The sequence below is a fragment of the Nannobrachium achirus genome (assembly GCF_963921795.1).
Source record: "Nannobrachium achirus genome assembly, chromosome: 22".
NCBI classification, from domain to species: domain Eukaryota; kingdom Metazoa; phylum Chordata; class Actinopteri; order Myctophiformes; family Myctophidae; genus Nannobrachium; species Nannobrachium achirus.
The window spans coordinates 37887612-37908869 of NC_137829.1; the positions used below are offsets into that span (position 1 = coordinate 37887612).

General features: G+C 41.6%; 1 protein-coding gene across 1 annotated transcript in view; it reads left to right on the forward strand.

The window, feature by feature from the left end:
- epb41l5 (erythrocyte membrane protein band 4.1 like 5) overlaps positions 1 to 21258 on the forward strand; it is a 95702-nt gene that overhangs the window by 72529 nt on the left and 1915 nt on the right. The window contains exons 19-27 of the mRNA XM_080752886.1: positions 5744 to 5895; positions 6660 to 6757; positions 8108 to 8257; positions 9779 to 9846; positions 13228 to 13347; positions 15845 to 15926; positions 17060 to 17140; positions 17751 to 17810; positions 19856 to 20001. Coding sequence (XP_080609012.1) covers positions 5744 to 5895; positions 6660 to 6757; positions 8108 to 8257; positions 9779 to 9846; positions 13228 to 13347; positions 15845 to 15926; positions 17060 to 17140; positions 17751 to 17810; positions 19856 to 20001 — 957 coding nt within the window. The remainder of the gene's footprint in view (positions 1 to 5743; positions 5896 to 6659; positions 6758 to 8107; positions 8258 to 9778; positions 9847 to 13227; positions 13348 to 15844; positions 15927 to 17059; positions 17141 to 17750; positions 17811 to 19855; positions 20002 to 21258) is intronic.

Consider the following 21258-nt stretch of genomic DNA (forward strand, 5'->3'; position numbering starts at 1 on the left):
ACCATCATCACACCAACTAGTAAATATTTTGAGGTAAAAAATTATAATTGTTTTTATCAAAAATCTGAATGTTATTAAACAAAACATAGATTAGGCTATCTATCTTTCTATCTGCAGCATAAAAATGAATAGATTATCTATAGAATATCTGTGTGGGTCTAATAAACCAACCATAAGGTAATTTGCTTTCCCTCAAGTTTCAATGGTAAGGCATGGGTTGTTGTCAACCTGTGGGTCGAGACCCCCAGAGAGGTCCCGCCAAATTGTTTTGAATATAGCCGATCTACAAGCTCACAACACTCAAAAAACATTTTAAGGGAACCCATAAAACATTTCTGGGACCCATTTGAATGACCTGAACCATCATCACACCAACTAGTAAATATTTTGAGGTAAAAAATGATAATTGTTTAATCAAAAATCTGAATGTTATCATTAAAAAAATCATAGATTAGGCTATCTATCTTTCTATCTGCAGCATAAAAATGAATAGATTATCTATAGAATATCTTTGTGGGTCTAATAATCATAATAAACCTAAAAACTCGCTTAAAACAGTATCGTGATAATATCGTGTATCGTGATACTGCATGAAGCATATCGTGATAATGCTTTTTTCCAGTATCGCCCACCCCTAAGCTCACATACTGTATATGTACAGTCTATGTTGAAGGACTTGGATATGTGTATTTCTCGATTTTGTTTGTATTTGTCCAATATATTTTATTGTTTTTTTGTTTTAAATATTTCATAATATTACTGCTTTACACATTAAGCTTAAATGATAAAAAAAAAAAAGTGATTTAGTTTTTTACTACATTTCATGGACCTGTTGCTTAAAAATAATCTGAACTCTTGAGTTAATGAACAAACAATGACTAATATGCATTGATTAAATGAATTTGCCTTAATTTAATGTTATCTATTTTCCAATATGCTATTGTATGTTTTTAACTTTGACACAGCTAAAGTTGTACAATGGTGGTTGAGGAGGACACAGTGTTGGGCATTAAGTAATATCTTACTGTAACATTATTACTTTCCCAAGTAACGAGTGGTGTAAGGGTAAGGGATTACACTTGCCAAAACCGTGATCTATCGTATCTTAACAGTGACGCCACGGACCAATCCTTGGTATTTTTATCCAAGTGGCAGCGCTCGCTAAACATGTCGTTCTTTGTTTGTTTTTCTGCAGCTCGCACTACTCAAACATTAGCAGGATTATCAATTCTTGTAAACGTTCAAGTAGAACTAGCATAAGGTATTTAACCCAGATAAAATAATGAGTCATTATAAAAATATATAAATGATATATGATTAGCAGTCCACTTTGTGTTTTGATGGCTTCACATTGCAGTGTACCGTTACGCATAATAGTCAATCGTACTGGCATTCTGGCAAGCGTTCTCATTGGCTGAATGCAAGACAAGGATAGCCCTAACCCTAACCCAAACAAGGATAGTTATTGACCAAACCGTGACGGAGGTGCAGCGTCTCAAGCGGACTTGACCCACGCTCAAAGTGCCTCTGGCCAATCACAGCGCGTCTTTACTCTTTTCCGGGACGGTGATGGTTCCTCAATGTTGGATCCGGGCCCCGACCCTATTCAAAGAAGAAAGGGAATTGGGGGAGGTCTGGACATCTGCTCTACTCCCAGATCATTTACAGCACTTCCATTGCGTTGGAAAAATGTTTGGGTCAATAATTTGGCTCGAGAGACTATAGTGAAATGAATGTAGTAAAATAACCAGTAATGTAACTAATTACTTTTGACACCAAGCTTGAAGTGCAGTAATATTACTTTTTAAAGGAGCAATAAGTAAAGAGTAACTTTTTACAGTTGTGAGTAACTTGCCCAACACTGTCCGTGTATGAGAACCCCATCATCCAATGCGAAGTAATTGGGATTTGTATGTCCTATATACTTCATAGTATGACAAATACTGAAAATCTACAAGCATTGGGACATGTTGTGAGCTTGTATATCTGCTATGTTTGGCTGTTTTCTTCTAATGACGTCATGCCCAAAATGGGGACACTAGGGATGTAAAGTGGGTAAAGTGTTTAATTCAGAGAGTATACAAATGAAACCAAATGGACCCGTAAGGGGCATACCCTCAACTGCACCACTGTTACTTGCACAGCTCAACCAATGAAGATGATTCTTTTTTATGTTAACATTATTTAGTTAACCGTTTACACTATAACAGTGACCAAAGGATGTAGTATATATAATCTGTGTGTATACTGTATATATATACAGTGTATCCAGAATCTGTGTGTGTTTAGTAGAGGAGAATAAAGAGATGCCTACTCCTGCCATTAACGACCTACTGTGTGTGTGTGTGTGTGTGTGTGTGTGTGTGTGTGTGTGTGTGTGTGTGTGTGTGTGTGTGTGTGTGTGTGTGTGTGTGTGTGTGTGTGTGTGTGTGTGTGTGTGTGTGTGTGTGTGTGTGTGTGTGTGTAACGATATAGTAACTGAATCGAAAAATCTATTTTAATTTGCAATTATCTACTACAGTATATCGATATGCAAAAGCAAAATATTGTACCGTTTGGCTTTGTATCGTTTTACAATGCAGGGAATCGGTATCGAATCGTTTTGCAATGCAAATAATCTATTGTATGGAAAAGTATTAGTGCCTTGTTTAGCAATTTTAAGAGGGAAAATTAAAAAGAGGGGTCTAAATACTTTTCCATGCCATATTGCTACTCTTGGTCTATTAATAAATGTATGTTTTCTCTGTGTCAAGGTGCGGGTTTGTCCATATGTGTTGAAATATAATGTCCATGTATTTGCTAGAGAATCACAGTGCTTACTTATTTATATCCATAATAATGGATTCTTCCTCTAAAACCGGCACTATTGACACGTTTCACACAGATTTAATTGCTTTGCTAAATAGTTACTATATTGATTTTAAATCATTGAATCGAATCGTATCGTCATGAATCATATCGAATCGTCAACCACGTATCGCTGTTAAATGTATCGTTACACCCCTAGTACTTACCCATGCTTCATCTGGCTGTGTATGTGTTGGGGGGGGGGGGGGGTGCTGTACCTCAGTATGTACTGTATGTAGTAATATACTACATCTCATGCCTGTACCTCCAGGCTACAGTAGAGCTGTATGAATACCTCCTGGAGTTGATAAAAGAGCTTCTGTTGAAAACCACTATATCGCTGTTGTCGGGCGGGAAACCCCCTATCTCCATGTTTTAAACTTGTTTTGGTGTGTTTTTTTTCATAATTAAAGGAGCTATAGTCAACTTTTTCTTGAAAAACGGATGCTAAAATAAAAATAATGTTTCGAAAATATTTTATAAAAAAATAAGCTTCATATATGTGTTTCAATTAAAAAATGACCACAAAAAGCGTAAAATAATGATAAAATAATCATTTTGGCCCTTTGTTTACATTTACAGGGCCCGTACTTTGTTTACATCCTAGTATGTAGACTGGATGTACACCTACAATGAAAAAGTTGACTATAGCTCCTTTAACGGCCCCTACTTGATCACACTTGAGCGTCACACAAAAGCATCAACCGTAGCAGATCCGCAGAGCCGCCTTTCGGAGCTTGTAGATCTGCTACTTTTGCCATTAAACTAAAATGATAATAACCTGAAAAGACAGTTTTTGGACATATGAGGTTTCCACCCGACAGAGACGATATTAAATGTCTGGCCTGAGGCTATGCCTTTGATGGCAGTAATATGACAATACATCTCCCCCACACACGTTATTGCTCCCCCAACAAAGACGTAAAAAAAAAACGCAGGATAAACTGAGCCTCGGGGAGAATCTAACCTTTGATATTGGTGCCAATTCTTTTTTTTTAACAAATATTTTGGTTTTGGACACACAGCCATTCATTTCATTATTACGGTTTTACCCTCGACTTCTTTCATGACCGCCACCGCTGATCCAAGCATACACTTTTCATTGGTGAATATCTGAATGGCCTTCATTTTCAGGTTTTGGACAAAGGTTTTGACTTTGTGTGTGCGTGTGTGTGCGCATGTATACAGTGCATATGCACACACTCAAACAAGTTTGTTTTGTGTCTAAATGGGTACTACAGTAATCAAGATGGTCATACAGTGATTGCTTGGCTATTAGAAACGATATTATTACTTTTTTTTGTATTGGACATCCAATGATGCTGCAGAACAGGACGTTATAAAACGATACCGGCCTGTCTATTGGTGGAAATCTTGTCACCATTTTGTCAGTTGTGCTAATGAGGGAGAATCCATTCACCCTGCAATGCAGGCCACAGGTGAGTTGGACAGTGGCTCATGTCAGTCACTCTGATGCATTTAAAAGCTCCATTATTTTTGGTTGTATGGCGGCGTCGCGCACCGTAAATGTATTGTGGGAAAGATTTCCTCACAATAAGTTAACAGAAAACAGAAAAGACACTAGTACTGTATAGAGCCCTGAAGGCAGAAGGTTCTCCGCTCAACCATATGGGGTTTACTACTTGAAACCGATCCTAAAAATGCCTTCTAAATCAGTGGTTCTCAAAGGCCCCCCCCCCCCCCCCCCCCAATGATATTATGCTATCTGAAATTGTGTATTTCATTTCCAGATTCAAAATAATAAAATACAAAAAGGTCAAAAATAGCAAACGTAGAAGCTCGCAGCATGGCAAGAAGTGAGCTTGTATATCTGCTTTCTTAGAGAACCACTGTTCTAAATCCTTTTTTATTTTCATTGTTTTTTAATATTTCTTATCCGAAGATTTTTGTAACTCATTTTTTTCACCCAGTTCCAATTGCCTAAGCTGTAATCCTGGGTTCTGCCCTTCCCTCTGCCATGCCTGGGGAGCCCTGGCTGGCCAGGGGGGAGGAATTCTAGAAACCAGGACTACTGCATGTTTTTGTGAGGTTGTACCTAGGAGACATGCGGGGAACTCCACACAAAAAAGGCCCTTTCGCCAACCCCACCTAGGGATTTTGATTTCGTTTTAGTCATAGTCTTTTGAATAAAATGTCATTTAGTTTTAGTCATAATTTAGTCACCTGAAAAGTTTTAGTTTTAGTCTAATTTTAGTCAACTAAATATCATAAGATTTTATGGCGACTAAATCTACGGTTGATTAAGTCAACTAAAATGCAGGCCTTGATGGCATTGTAATGACTGACTTTACACTTGGTTGTGTGCTGAAAATAGCCGATCTAGCGTTGTGAGCTTGTAGATCTGCTATGTTCAGCACGCAACACCTGAGAGCAACCAAACATAAAATGACTCTCTTCTCCACTAGTCCCTCCCTAACGTTCTCCACTAGACGTTTTAGTCTAGTTTTTATTTTGTTGACGAAATTGTCAATATATTTAGTCTTAGTTTTAGTCATCACAGCTTAGTTTTTATTTTCGTTTTTATTTAGTTTTCGTCAGTGAAAAAAACGCAGTCGACAAACATTTTTCGTCATAGTTTTAGTCGACAAAATCAACACTGGTCTCCCTGCAGGAATCAAACCCAGGACCTTCTGTGAGGCGATAGCACTACCGACTGCGCCACCGTGCCCCCTCACTGTTCTAAATCCTATCCTAAAACTATCTCTCGCCCCTCCTAAAATGACACTGATGTGTTCCCGGTTTTAATGGTTTAAGTGGTTAATGTCAGAGCTCACTCAACAAGCTGTGATACGTTGTGAGCTTGTTGATCTGGAGTTTTCTGTGTGCGACCCAGTTTAAGTCATACTTAAAGTTCTCTCTCTCTCTCCCTCTCTAGCATGCCCATGGTGTCTGATCTACTGGAGACCTGCATTGATGATGTCATCAGGACCCCTGCTGTTCCCATAGTGACGGCGACTGAGGAGGCGGGGCCAAGCGGTGCCCAGTCATCGTCCAGCATCGCCGCGGACGAGGGGCTGTGTCTCACTGGTAGGACCACACACACACACACACACACACACACACACACACACACACACACACACACACACATATACACACACACACACACACACACACACCAAGACTAGTACTGCGAATCAAGACTAATATTACTCTTAAAAAGCTTAAAATGTGTATAGCGTTGCAGAAGAAACCACTCATCTCCATATATATTTTTTTTGTTGTTGTTGTAAATAAACGCCCTATTTGATCATACTACAGCATCACACAAACTCAAAGTGCACCTAGTCTCAACCAAGTGAATATCCTCGACTTGCACAAATGTTTACGATTTAAAAAAAATAGCGGATCTACAAGCTCACAGCGCGGCACTCTGTGCCGCGCTGTGAGCTTGTATATCTGCTATTTTTTAATAGTTAAAGCATAAAATAATGGTTAAAGTGGTTCAAATCCAAAGTAACACAGATTTGCGTTCAGGTCTAAATGGGTTAAGTCGATAAAAGTGTGTGTGTGTGTGTGTGTGTGTGTGTGTGTGTGTGTGTGTGTGTGTGTGTGTGTGTGTGTGTGTGTGTGTGTGTGTGTGTGTGTGTGTGTGTGTGTGTGTGTGTGTGTGTGTGTGTGTGTGTGTGTGTGTGTGTGTGTGTGTGTGTGTGTTCGTGCGTGCGTTGGCATGCATGCAGTTCCGGTATACGATCATACATTTGCCTGTGTGTGTGTATGTGACCATTATTTTGCATTTCTCTGCACCTACTTACAGTATGTTGATCTGTGTGTGTATTTGTCTCCCTCAGACGCAGCAGCTCGTCTGAAGCAGTTGGAGTTGGAGGCCAGTTCTCTGGCTGCTTCTCCCAGACCCAACATCAATGTGAACATGGTTCTGAACAACCAGGTGAAGGTCTAGTCTAGTGCATCTGCCCGCTGTTTTTACCAAGCGTTGAATCAGTAGAACTGGAGATATGTGACCAGGGATTGTCACGATTACAACGTTTAAGTTGACCATTAAAGATGCAGTGCCATGATTTATTTCCCCCCCCCCCCCCCCAAACATGATTATCAGGTATTATGATTATACTAGGAGGAGGATTTCCTCCAAAAGAGTGAACAGAAAGAGTTAAAATTAGGTTTTTATGTGGCTACACCCATCAGTTCATTAAGTATGCCTGGTTGTCATGGTGGGTGGTGACCCAGCTGAAGTTAGTCACACCCACAGTGTTGGGGGAATGGTAAAAGGTTATTATATGATGTCATTTAATCACTGTTTTTGGATCGGCACTTTTGACCCACAAGGTGTCAGCCTCCAGGAAGAAATTCAAAATATAAAGGGAATACATAATTGCTCATAACAACCACACCAGGGGGTATAATGAAGCACTGTCAACCTCATAGACGCATGAAAACCAGAAAAAGAACAAAACTATGGCACCACCTCTTTAAAGCAGATATATGTAGTTATCTGCTGACGTAAGTGATTGCTTATTTGTATTTATTTATTTTATTATATTCAGACGGCTATTGGCTAACAATGCTCCCTACAGAAATCTAGTCTCTATGACACTTGTTATTTTATCTGTGAGAAGCTCTGTCATTGGTCCAGAAATATATATCCAGAAATATGGTCCATGAATATCATAGAATGAAAATCAGAGCCTTTTTTCTGCTTACTGTATGGCAGTCAGAAAACTACCTATTTTCAGCTCATGACAAAATAATTGTGATTTAACGATTTAATTGTGTTTTTGCCATTTAACCCATTCAGGCCGGGAACACATTTTGCTGTTTGGGAGGGGCTTACAGTACATGTACAGTATGTAGCAACATATTTGTTTTGTAGGCTAATTTCTGATTTAGCCCTATTCTATAGGTTAGGCCTAAATGGGTTAACATTGGAACAATATGAATACAAATATTTCCGTTTGCCTTTTTTAGGCTTCGTAATAAAGAATTGCGCTGAGCAGATATGACAAGTAACTTAAATATAAATAAATTACTGACATGATGTATAATTGTATACTTGTGTAAAATAGCGGAAATGGCACGAAGTGGCGCGTTGTCGAACTGCTATTTTTTTTTCTTTTTTATATATTTGAAAATGATGTAAACTTTTCAACAGGGAAACGATTATGAAAAAATATTTGTGATTAGACGATTATTTTGTAATAATTTCGATATATGTGACGAGACGTGACTGACGAGCTGTGTGTGTGTATGTGTGTGTGTGTGTGTGTGTGTGCGTGCCCAGGAGGACATGGTGAAGCTGACAGAGAAGTGTGTTCTGAACAGCGTGGGCAGCGGTCCGGTCCCAGTGCCCGCTCCACTGCCCCCTCCAGAGGACCTGAAGAGTAACATCCTGAAGGCCCAGGCACTGCAGGCGGAGGCTGCTGTCCTCAAGGTCTCGACTAAAGCCTCTTTTTATTCATTCTCCATGGCCGTTGTTTCTCAACCTTATCTGCAGCAAGGGGCGATCTCTATTCGCGTCCCCGTCCCCGCAACATAGGGGACGCGGTTTAGCATTTCACCAGGTTAGCTTTCACCAGCATCGGCAGGTTAGCCACTCACCAGGTTAGCTTTCACCAGCGTCGTCAGGTTAGCATTTCGGGGGACGGAGCGTTTGATAGGTTCGCATTTCGCCAGCGTTAGTTTTACTGAGGTTAAAGGAGTAGTTCACCCCCAAAATGACTTTTTTTCTATTGATTAGTCACGCCAAGACAAAAATGTGATAACAATAAATTTACCCCCATTCGTTCCGGATGGGGACCTGTTTCGAAACGAGTCCCCATCCGGAATCAATGGGGGTAAATTTACTCGAATCAAATTTTTGTCTTAGGAATGTGACAAAAAACAAAAAATATTATTGAACTCTACTCTCCATGACATGAGTAATCAATAGCAAAAAAAAGTCATTTTGGGGGTGAACTACTCCTTTAAGGTTTGGTTTAGGTCAGGGTTCCCCAATTAGTTTTCCCAAAGGGCCGAATTATGTCTAGGGTACCAAGCTGAGGGCCACAACATTGCAGGGGGTGACGGTGGCGTTCCCACTACTCCAGTGACAGTTTTCGTCGTTGTCGGGTGAAAATCTTGTATGTCCAAAACCGTTCGTTTTGAATTCATCATTTTAAAATGATTTAAACTAGTGAAAACAGCCGATCTACAAGCACACAACGCCTCGCTGTGTTTTCACTACTTTTGTGTGACAGCCTTGTATGATTTGCGAAAGAACGTACAAATTTGGAGATACGAGATTTCCACCCGACAACAACGATATACTAGTGTTGTTGCTGCTCTTATACCACCATTATTACTGGGGTTGGTGTGGGCTAGACAGTAGCCCCTCGCGGGCTGCAAATGGCCCGCGGGCCGCCTATTGGGGAACCCTGGTTTAGGTGCGACCTGGCGGCGCACCATCCTCCCTTCCCGTGGGGATGGGGACGGGGACACGATTCTCCCATGGGGGCGCGACTCGGGGACAGGTCCCCACCGTTGGGACGCGTCTCCGAGACACCGACCTCCCAGTCTCAGGAGACACACCAATAATTGTTTTTGTCTATCTTACATTTTTTGACAATTTGGCCTACAGTTTGGCTTCGGACCCCCATGTGAAAATGTTTTGTGCCAGGGACCCGAAGTAAAAAAAATCGAACTCTCTAACGATGTAAGCGCTGCACGCTGTGTGCGGATTTATTTTTGTCCGTCGAGTGCGACCGGGCATGCTCAAACATGTGGTGCGCGGCCCCGACAGCAGCGGCTTGTAGCGACGTGCGGTCCTCGCTCCGAGTTCTGCTCCTGCCTTTTTATGAACCCACTCCCGCTACGCTAGGAAAACGTCCCGCTCCAGCTCACATGCTCTGGTCATAATCATAAATCAACTCACTGAACGTTCCTCCCCTCCCCTCCCCTCCTCTCCTCTCTCCAGGGCTCTGTGGACGAGCACAGTGTCATTGCTGGAGACAAGAACTGTAACCTGCAGGAGGCTGCTGCCAGGTGTGCGCGCACACACACACACACACACACACACACACACACACACACACACACACACACACACACACACACACACACACACAGCTTGAATGTGTTCCTCATTGTAAACATAGCTCCACAAATAATAACACCCATTTCTTTTGTGAGCACCAGAAAATTGTCCTCACAATGTATATTTCTCAAATCATATTTGGCCCTGACAAGGATAGTAATTCAAGCACACACGCGCACACACACACACACACACACACACACACACACACACACACACACACACACACACACACACACACACACACACACACACACACACTAATTTAAGCTAATGTTTTTGTTATTTTCCAATCATGAAACTGTCATTATGGAAGAATTAAGCAGCTATTAGAACCGTAAACTTCAATTAGTTGCTGAATTAGTAAACAACCGTAGTAGTCACCTTACAAGGTGGCACGCCACTGCTTTTAATGTCTCTCATAGTTTGATATGGAAAAGCATTATTCGTCTCTGTCGGGTGGAAACCAAAACTCCCAAACTGTTACTTTTCAGGATTCAAATGACAAATATAGCAAGTACGTATCGGATCCACAAGCCCAAAACGCGCCACGTTTTGAGGTTGCAGATCTGATGCTTTTGTCTGACACCATAGTGTCATCAAGTAGAGCGTTCATTTATAAAAAAAAAAAAGAAAAAAACAAGATAGATGAGCGGTTTCTTCCCAACAGCAACGATATTCTTTAAGACAATAGAGTCATCAGTAAACACACGCGGGCCGCAGCATTGTGGGGACATCATCTGCAGCTTTTATCAGTGTGTGTGTGTGTGTGTGTGTGTGTGTGTGTGTCTTGGAATGTGACTGGGCCTCTTCTCTACTCCCTCTTTGTTGTTGTCAGGTAGAAATCTTGTATCTCCATATTTATCACTTTTGTTTCCCATTCTTAATTTTTTACTTTTCTTAAACGAATACCCTTCTTTCTGCGTACAAGGCTGTCGCACAAAATTATCCGATCTACAAGCTCACAATGTGTCACGGCGCGCCGCGTTCTGAGCTTGTAGATCGGCTCTTATCCCTGATTTGGAAGAATTATGAAAGGGCAAGAGCTATGAGAAATATGAACAAGAAACGTGTGACTAAAAATAACTACATTGGATACATCAGACTTACAAGGTTTCCACCGGACAGGGGCGTCTTCTTTCCTGAGTCACCCCAACTGTCAACACAACCATCTTAGCCAATCACCGCCCACAGTCCCCCCCCTTAAAGCTGATTAGTCCACATGCATATTCATGAGGTGTCTTGGCATAACTCGGCTGTGACATCACCCACTCCATCCTGCGGGGCTGTGTGTGCTGTGAATGACAGGCATGGACATCGCTGTTATTTTTGCGAGACAGACAGCCTTTTTTCTTTTTTGAGGGAACGTAAATGGGCATCATTGCCATGGTGACGGGGATTAGAAAAAGCAGATGTATTAAATAGGGTTGGAAAATAACATCGATTCATAGATTAATCGTGATGCGGACATAGACGATTTTTATTTTATTTAGTTTTACATTTATTTTTTGTATGTTGGTACTCATTCTTATCATTCTTAAATAAAGCTGCTTAATGTTTCTGTTCGATGATAGTTTATTCGTATCCCATTGCTAATTGCACAGACTTTTTTCATAGCAAAACGGTCACATAGCAAATAGTCTCTTTATCTTTCCTATGTAAGAGTATTCGCTTTCATATTCAGTTTGGATGTTCGACATGGTTCATAAGAGGATAATATTTGATCTTGTCCTGTGACTCATGGCTTTAATTCGTTGCAGTTTGGGCAACGATATAAAACTGTTATTGTGACCGTAGGGAGAAAGGGGGGCAGACCTCCATTCAGAAACACCCCCACTTAGAAACATCCCCATTCAGAAATACCCCCACTGAGGTTAGAGGTTAGGTTTAGGTGACACCTCCATTTAGAATAATGGAAGTCAATCTTCTGAATGGCAATGTTTCTAAATGGAAATGTGTAACCGGGAGAAAGTTTACTATGAAACACGGCAGATCCTGTTTGAGGCTGGGTAACGCCTCAATGTCTATAGCTGACCTGTCGTGACATCACATTGTTGACCCATATTTGGCAATGCCCATATATGGATGCTCCATATATGGCTAAGACAGAATTCATTTACAAATGCCTCAATGTCTATATACACACAATCCCTTTTATGCCCATATATGTAGATCCCTGATGTCATCAATATGTCTGCGAAATGCCAATATATTTATTGCGACCGTAGGTCGCAGTTTAAGTATCAAAACCTCCACCGGCCGTCCGTCGGTCGGTCGGTCGGTCACACGTCACACCTTTGCCCTGCTCATATCTCCGCATCAGTATGACATCACAGTGTGATGTCATACTGATGCGACACCACATGTGTACACAAACCTTTGTGTACGTTGCTGTGGCAACAGTCTGTTGTTGCTGGTCTGTTAGTGTACGTTAGCAACCACCTTAGCAACCATGGTTTTACCCTAGTATATACATATTGTATCAGTCTAACCAGTGTTGCTGCCGCGACACGGGTCACACTTGCAAATTAATTATGTCCTTGTCCCTTGTATGCCCATATATGGTGATCCCTGCATGTCATCAATATTAAGCCTATAGCTTGGAATGCCCATATATGGACATATTGTGTGAGTCTCATGTGGTCTATAACATAAGACATCTATGAAGTCAGTCATATCCATATTTGGGAACATAAAATTATTGTGTCCACATTTTGTCCAACTTAAACAACCAATCGCAACTCAAACCACACTTGCAAATGAATTCTGTCCTGTGCTTATTCCATACTAGGGCGTCTTACTGGTTATTATTATTATTTTATGGTATTTCTTAGATGTGTTTGTTTGGTTATTTTAAATGTATAAGATTATTAAAAAGAAAGATATATAAAAAAATCTTTGAAATATACATACCGGTACTTAAATGTAGGAAAATAAAATGGGAATTCTTCTCGAGTCGTGACCCATAAAAAAAATAAAAATAACCGAACTCTTAGCTTGGCTTTTTGATTGGCTATTATTGGTTGAATATTCGCCCCAGGATAGGGGAATTTCAGGAACACCAGAAACAGCCAGGTCTTTGTCAGAGTTTTGTGAACATAATGCAGCAGTAACGCACATACTGTAATTAATAATTACAGTATGTGCGTTACTGCTGCATTATGTTCACTTTTACAATTACTAATTATAAAAAAAAAACACACCCATGATTCTGAACTGATTCATGTGGTACAGTAGTGTAATGTGTGTGTGTGTGTGTGTGTGTGTGTGTGTGTGTGTGTGTGCGTGTGCGTGCGTGTGCGTGTGTGTGTGTCTCTATCTCTCTCCAGGTTGAAGGTGCGTAGTGGCCGCATGGGTAGTAACTCATCTTTGTCTGTGAGCGGTCGCCCCGACAGACAAGACTCCTGGGACCTGCTCAAACCAGCCCTCATGTCATCGGCTGGACCCAGGTGTGTGTGTGCGAGTGTGCGTGCTCACGCGCATCTGTCTTCCCACTCATACAACAAATTGTGTGTGTGTGTAAAGTGCACAGTATGGTGTGAATGAGTTATGCTGAGAACCAAGGGAAGGATAGATAAAGTGGAGAGAGGGAGAGAGAGAGAGAACAGATTAGCAGAGGAGGGGATCTATGGCGGTGCCTGCAGGTTCCTAATCCCCCTGGGACACACACACACACACACACACACACACACACACACACACACACACACACACACACACACACACACACACACACCCTCTCAGTGGAGCTAAAGCTCCCTCCTCACTGTTCTTTGTGTATTTCTGTATTACCTAACAATCCAAGTGGATATGAATGGAAGGCATATGGATTGACCATGATATGCCCTATGTTCTGTTGAGGAACAGGTCCCAGGCCTGCATGTAATGTAACTATCCATTATCCTCACTGTTATTTATTCTAGCGATGTACTGTATAATTGATAAAACCCTGTCGTATTTTTATATGCTGTATCATCAAATCAATTAACACAATTACAGTTTCATAATCGTCTTATACTTTTGGCCCTCAGAGTTGATTTGACACTGAAGATTTCACTGACTAGGTCTGTGCAACAATGTAAATATAGAGGGTATGTGCATGCATAAAGTGAATGTCAAATCGAGTGGCAAAGTGAGTTTAACGTTGTTTAATGCAATCAGATATGACTTTTCTGTTTGGATGTATGGGCTGTCAAGGCCAGAAAGTAGTTTTTTGCCATTCAATAGGCGTTCCCGCATAACTTCAGGATATGATGATGATGATGTCACACGCATACCCTATTCACGCATATTCAAATAAAATAAAATGTCGCAGTTCTAGGCATTTCGAGCTTGCAGATCTGCTACCTTTGATGCTTGTGTGTGACGCTGTAGTGTGATGAAGTAGGGTGTTCATTTATGATTCACTGGTGTAAGCTGCTGCTCAGTGCACAGGCAAACATTACAACCCTTTATGGATGCCAGTGGGATGGTGTTTTCTGCTGGTGTTTCAGTCCGAGTGTATCAAAGGGTGCGTTCGAAATGCGCACTGGGTGTGTGCTCAGTGTAGTGAGTGCCTAAACCTAACCCTAACCTCAGTAAAACTATGCCTAACCCTAACCCTAACCTTAACCTCAGTAAAACTATGCCTAAACCTAACCATAACCCCTAACCCTAACCACACCCGGTGCGCATTTACGAACGCACCCTTTGATACACTTGGACTGAATCACCAGCAGAAAACACTCTCCCGGATGCCAGTAGGCCTATGGCTGGCATCTACAAAGCTGCTATCTGTAATTATTTCTCTTAGCTCTTTGCTACCACCTACTGGTCTGTCTGAGTAAGGCAACTGTGTTCAGCAATGTGTCTTTGTGTGTGTCTGTGTGTGTGTGTGCCCAAGTGGTCACATGACTTGCATTCTGCCTGGATACTGTTGGTGTTCCTGCTTAATAAGCGTGTACAGTAGGATCACGCACGTACTCACACACACACGTGCACGCACACATTGCAGCTTGACTATGCAATTAGCAAGGGCTAGCTGCCCCCAGGCTCATAGATGTGGTAAACACTTTTATTATTCATGCTTGTGTTGTTCTACATAGACGGTGGATTCACTAATTGAGGGGCTTCCATTGAATTATTTGTTGTTTGAGGTTTGAAATAAAAGGTTGATTGAACACGGAAAGTTCTGATTAATGAGCACACGGCACAGGGAAATTCCTCTCTCCATAACGGGAAATTTCATTCCCATTTCATCAAGTCTAACGGAACCCAAATATCTGCACTGATTCCATTTTGCATTCCTTCTGTTTCCATTTCATCTCACTCTTTCTTTCTTTCTCTTTCTCTTTTTCTCTTGTCTGTCTGTCTCTCTCTTGTCAGTCTGTCCGTCTCTTTCTCTTTCACTCTCGTCTGTCTGTCCGTCTCCCTCTCTTTCTTCTGTCGGTCTGATTCAGGGACGTGCAGAGAATGTTAGGGAGGCAGGGGCTGAAATTTCTAAAAGGGCCTTTTGGTGAAAATATCGAAAATAACAGACCTCCAAGCTCACAACGCGTCGCGCTGCAATGCGTTGTGCTTGGAGGTTGAGCTTGGAGGTCAGCCTATTTTGGTACTTGATATCACACTAAACGTAAACATAAAAAAGGCAATACTGGAGATGTGGCGTACGGCACGGATTTCTACACAGTGAGGGCAATTCTTTCAGCATAAGATGCTGCATTCAAGTTCAGGAGAGTTTGGACAAGTCAATTCTCTTGAATGCTGCCTTCATATGGCATGCAATGGAAAGGGGGCGTTTGCATTTATTTTACCATAAAACTGCACTCATGGTCTGGATAGGGCACGTTTCACAGATGATAGGGCAGGTGCTCAAGCCCCCTTTGGTGTCTATGTGTGCACATGCCTGGTCTGATTCTCTCTCTCCCCCCCCCCCCCCCCTGGTTTTCCCATGTTCCTTGGGCTCAGCGTTGAGAGGCTGTGTGAAGACGGTCCCCACTCCGCTCCCGTGCTGCCCTGTGAGTCTGCCAGTGAGAGCCCAGCAACCAAGGTAACGCAACACACCCATCAACCAATTAACTGCTGCCAATGAACCAATCACAGCGCTACCATGATGTTTGCCAGCATGTGAAGCCTTAAAAGCATAACATTATAGGCGGACACATTTAAATTAAATGTCTTGCACAGGTCCTGGGTTCGATTCCCACCAGGGACAGTGTTATCTCCTCCGCATAATCAGTGTCCATACCCTTAGGTCAGGGGTTTTCAAAGTGGGTGACGGGGCACGCTGGGGTGCCGCGACGGCAGTCCAGGGGTGCCACCAGATCATTTGATAATATTTCGAATTTATTTGGACACTTGAAAAAATATTTAGTATCATTTTAAACTTGATGTACAAAGTTATTTTCAGTCAGTTCTAACCAAAATGGCTATTATCTCAACGTTTTCCTCGCAACATCATCACTAAAATATTGTCACTGTCGGACAGAAACCTCATATCTCCAAGTTTCAAATGTCTACATCTTTTGGTAAAGCAAAGCCCTGCTTCATCATACAAGACTGTCGCACAAAACTAGTGAAAACAGCTTGTGTTTTGTTTCTTGTGCTTGTAGATCGGCTGTTTTCACTAGTACATATGATAAATACAAAAGGAACGGTTTTGGACATACAAGGTTTCCACCCGACAACGACGATATGCTATAAATATAAGGTGCTGGGAGTGAAAATTATAATGTAGGGGTGCCTCAGATTAAAATTCATGGGGTGCCCTGAGACAAAAAAGTTTGGGAACCCCTGCTCTAGGTGGGGTCGGCGAAAGGGCCTTCCTGTGTGGAGTTTGCATTTTCGTCCCCTAGGGTAGGTACCCTCACAAAAAACATGCAGTAATCCTGGTCTCTATACTGCCTACTGTCTGATGATAGTGAAAAATGGGGAATGTAAAGGTAAGCGCCACCTTGCCCCACACTTAAGCGAACATTTTTAACGCTCATTTTAAACCTGGGGTTCCCTGGCACAAAACATTTTCAGATGGGGGTCCATGGCCAAATATACTGTATATACATTTGGGTGTCCTTGACATGAAAAGGTTTGAGAACGTCTGCTGTAAAAAGACACGTTTGTTTGCTCCGTTCAGTTCAGTAGCTGCTTTGTTTGAACATTGTCTGAACGGATGATGTTGTGCAGGTGACGACGGAGGAGATGGAGATGCAGACCTGCACGCCGCTGTCTGAAAACCTCATCGACTTCACTGACCCAACACCTGTGGTGAGTCACTACACTGACCCAACATTTAACTAGACTCTCTCACTTAATGTTTGCAATCTGGTGTTGTGTTACTCTGGAAATAGCAGATCTACAAGCTCACAACGCGTCACGCTGCAACGCGTCGTGAGCTTGTAGTTCCGGCTATTTTCGGCCTGCAACCAAGTGCAAAGTCGGCCATTACGACACCATCAAGGCATGCCAAAATACAAATTTGTTGACAAAATAGACAGTAGATTTAGTAGCTTGTAGATAGGCTTTAAAGATTTTCTACAAATATCTTCTCTATCAGTTTGGGGGTCCTTGACATGAAAATGTCAACGCTTGTCCCCCTCACATAGTGAACAATACATACCGACATACAGTACATGACACATTCTTTATCTTTAATCTGCATCCAATCCGTAATACCTAAATACTGTGTAGTAATGTATTGCATGTAGTTTAATTCGTTTTCCCTCTGCCTATCTCCTGAGACACACAGCGTACATTTGTCACTGAGAGGAATGTGAGAGTTACAGTATTTGGAAGCCTATTAAACAAAAGGCTTGTTGCTGTGTAATTAAAGACCTAGCCGTGTTGTGTAAAAGTTATGCACTGGTTTGTATTCCAGTTGGCACCAGTGCAGCAGCCCAAACCTCTCATCACTCCTCGCTGGATCATTCCCACTAATGTGAGTAGCCAATGATTTTCTGCCCACCTGTGTGTTCATTTGATTTGATTGTAGTTCTTGTAGGTAGGGCAAGTGATTTTCTTTGGTTAAAATAAGGGTTAAATAGTGCTACATTCTGATAGTAATCATTGCTATAAAGCAGGAGTCTTCAACGTTTTCAGGCCGAGGACCCCTTAGTTGAGAGAGATGAAGCAGGGTCCCTGAACAACCTGTTCATAGATTCCATATCGTTTCATTGTTTGACAGCACGATCATCAGTGTATTTCGGATTCATGTCAATTCAGATATTTAACCACTTGAACCGTCAATACTTAATAAACTTGACCTTTCACTCTGTCCTTAGTCTGCTCTTTTTCCCCTCTACACCAAAGGTCTTTGCCGAAAATAGCCAATCTACAAGCTCACTGTGAGCTTGTAGATCGGCTATTTTTGGCTACAATTCTCAGAATATGGACACTAGGGTTCAAGTTCTTAATATAAAAAGGATTGGAAGATTTGGAGGTCCCACTGCAGTAACTCTGAGGACCCCCTGTTGAAGATCCCTGCTATAGAGTATCAGTAACAGGAGTCTCCATGTCTCTCCAGCTCTGTATTAAAGGACAACTCCAGGCTAAATAACATCTAGGCTCATTTTCCTACTTTTATTGATCCCAAATCACTGTCCATGGTGTCTATTAGGCAGAATTGCCTTTTAGCAGTGTGTGGCAGCTCGTGTGGGACAACAATGGCATGGATATGTGTGTAATGACAGCTAAATACAGATTGATAAAAAGAACTAACACTTTTGACCGCAACAAATAGCGTAAAAGCGATATGCTTATGGCTCCACTCTATGATATGAGGGCATCAATACAAGTAGGAAAATTTGCCCAGATGTTATTTAGTCTGGAGTTGTCCTTTAAAACAGTGCACAGACAGGGGTTAAGTCTTGCTCAGGGACACTAGGACACATGGGCCGGCCTCTCTAACCAACATGGACACCCATCGTCTACCCTTTTTTATGTTGTCTTGCACAACTCTTGTCTGTTCTCTCACTGTGTACCCTTTACCTTTCTTTACCTCTGATATAGAGAGAAAAACAGTATGTTGGCAATGTTTGAAGGGATTTTGTTTAGATATTCTGCATTATGTACATATTTTAACAACATTGATACAAGGCTGTTTATCCCAGTGGCGCTTAAAAGAACCATACACATCTTAGAGTTTCATATACGTTTGTGATGTCTTCATTCTGCATAATCTACAATATTCAGCCAGGTTGTTTTATAATATTCAATAAAGATGTATGACTCAAATGGAGAAGGATTCAATATTTAAGAAGTCCAGGGAATGTGGGAAACTAGCAGCAAACCTCCATGACTCTGCTATGGTCCTTTTTTTGAAGTACAAAGGCTTTGTAGTTGCTGCACACCTTGGCTGATGTAGTAGCTACTAGGGCATTCACGAATAGTGATTTTTAGTATTCGAATTATTCAACCTCAAAGTATTCGAATAGTCGAATATTCGACAGGACTGGCCAAACTGTCAAATATTAAGTAAGCAAGAGGCGAACATTGTGATAGCCGATCTACATGCTCACAACGCCTCACAACGCCTCGCGTTGCGAGGCGTTGTGAGCATGTAGATCAGCTATTTTCACAATATTTAACTGTGGAACCGAGTCACATTAAATGTAATAGCTACAATTCCAAGTGCTTGTCAGGGTGGGGGTCCCCAGTTCATATATGTTTATTTTGGGGGTCACGGCCTAAAAAGGTTTGAGAAGCCCTGGTATAGAGCATTAACAAATTCATCCACCAGGGGCATTGACAACTCATTCTTATGACCTCCTTTCTAGCCAAGCTTTATAAACTATATATTAAAAAAAAAAAAAAAAAAAAAACGCAAATATTCGACTTCGGTGAACAACGTCGAATAATGACTTTGATATTCGAATATTGGAATTTGGTGAATGCCCTGGTAACTACAGCAGTGGTTCTCCACAACAGTCTGAGAACCACTGAGCTCCAGCATGTAGAGACTGACCTCCCTCCATTCTAACGCAGCCTCCCGGTGTCTTTACTAACGGCCTGCTCGACCTTGACCCCCCTGCCAAGGTCACCCCTCTCCTCCCCGCGGCGGACGGGGGAACGGCGCTTTCCCCAGCTCACCCGCTCCTCCTCATGCAAACCCATAACGTCATCGCCACCAGGTAAAAAAAAAACGTCCTGCCGGGAGGGGATTTGAACCCGTGCACCCCAAGAGCATTTTCCAATGCAAATGGATTCGCTCTGATCAATATATATATAGCCATTGGTATCGTGGTCGCATGGGTTTGAATCTCAGCTCGTGCTCTGCTGTCACATACGATTACGGCTTATCCCATTTACCTTGCTTACTGCAGATGCCTTGCTTTGGATTGCCCATTTAGGCCTAAAATTATTGCATGCTTTAACCAGTGAAAAATAGCAGATATGCGAGCTTGTAGATCTGCTATTTTTGAAAAAGTTGTGAAAATGTGTGAATATCTTTGAATATATGTATTTTCAAAGCGAACGTTTGTTAACTCAAATTTTGCTTCTGGGGGGTCCCTGGAACTAAATATTTTGAGATGGGGGTCCGTGGCCAAATAAATATCATTTTGAGGGTCCTTCACATGAAAAGGTTTGAGAACCACTGACATAGTAGTCTCTCAAGAACAGACTAACTGAGCTCCAGTGAAAAGGACCTTTTCTTTGACGATGGCTGGCCAGATTGCTGACATAGAAACATAGTTTTTTTTTTTCAAAAATCTTAGAAGGATTCAAAAGACACTTATAGAATCAGGTCAAAATTCTAATTTTCACTATTTTTCAAAAATAGCAGATCTACAAGCTCGCAGCGCGGCACTCGGTGCCGCGCTGTGAGCTTGTATATCTGCTGTTTTTTTTATATTTAAAGCATAAAATATTGCGTCATAATGTGTTCAGGCCTAAATGGGCTAGACTAGGTAGATATCGTCGTGGTTCCTCCCTAAGAAGAGATGTATCCCATTAAAACCCGGGAAAGCATCGGTGTCATTTTAGATTTTAGTAATGTAGGTTTTAAGATTTTGAATATTGCTTTAGAACCGTGGTTCTCAAAAATCTCGAGAGTGGTCACTGGCAGCAAAACATTGTCAGATGGGGGAGTTATGTGTCCAAATACATATTCATTTGGGCGTCATTTGCATGAAAAGGTTTGAGAACCACTGATTTAGAAGGCATTAGAAGAATCTTAGGTCTTAAAGATGCAGTGCCATGATCCCCCCTAAAACATGGTGATCAGGTATTGTGATTATACTAGGAAGAAGACTTTTTTTCCAAAAAAGTGTTCAAAAAGAGTTCAAATTAGGTTTTTATGTGACCACACCCGCCAGTTCATCTCATTCTTAGCCATTTACAATAGGCTTGTGCGCCTATACTGCCAGGAATTTTATTAATTTCCAAGT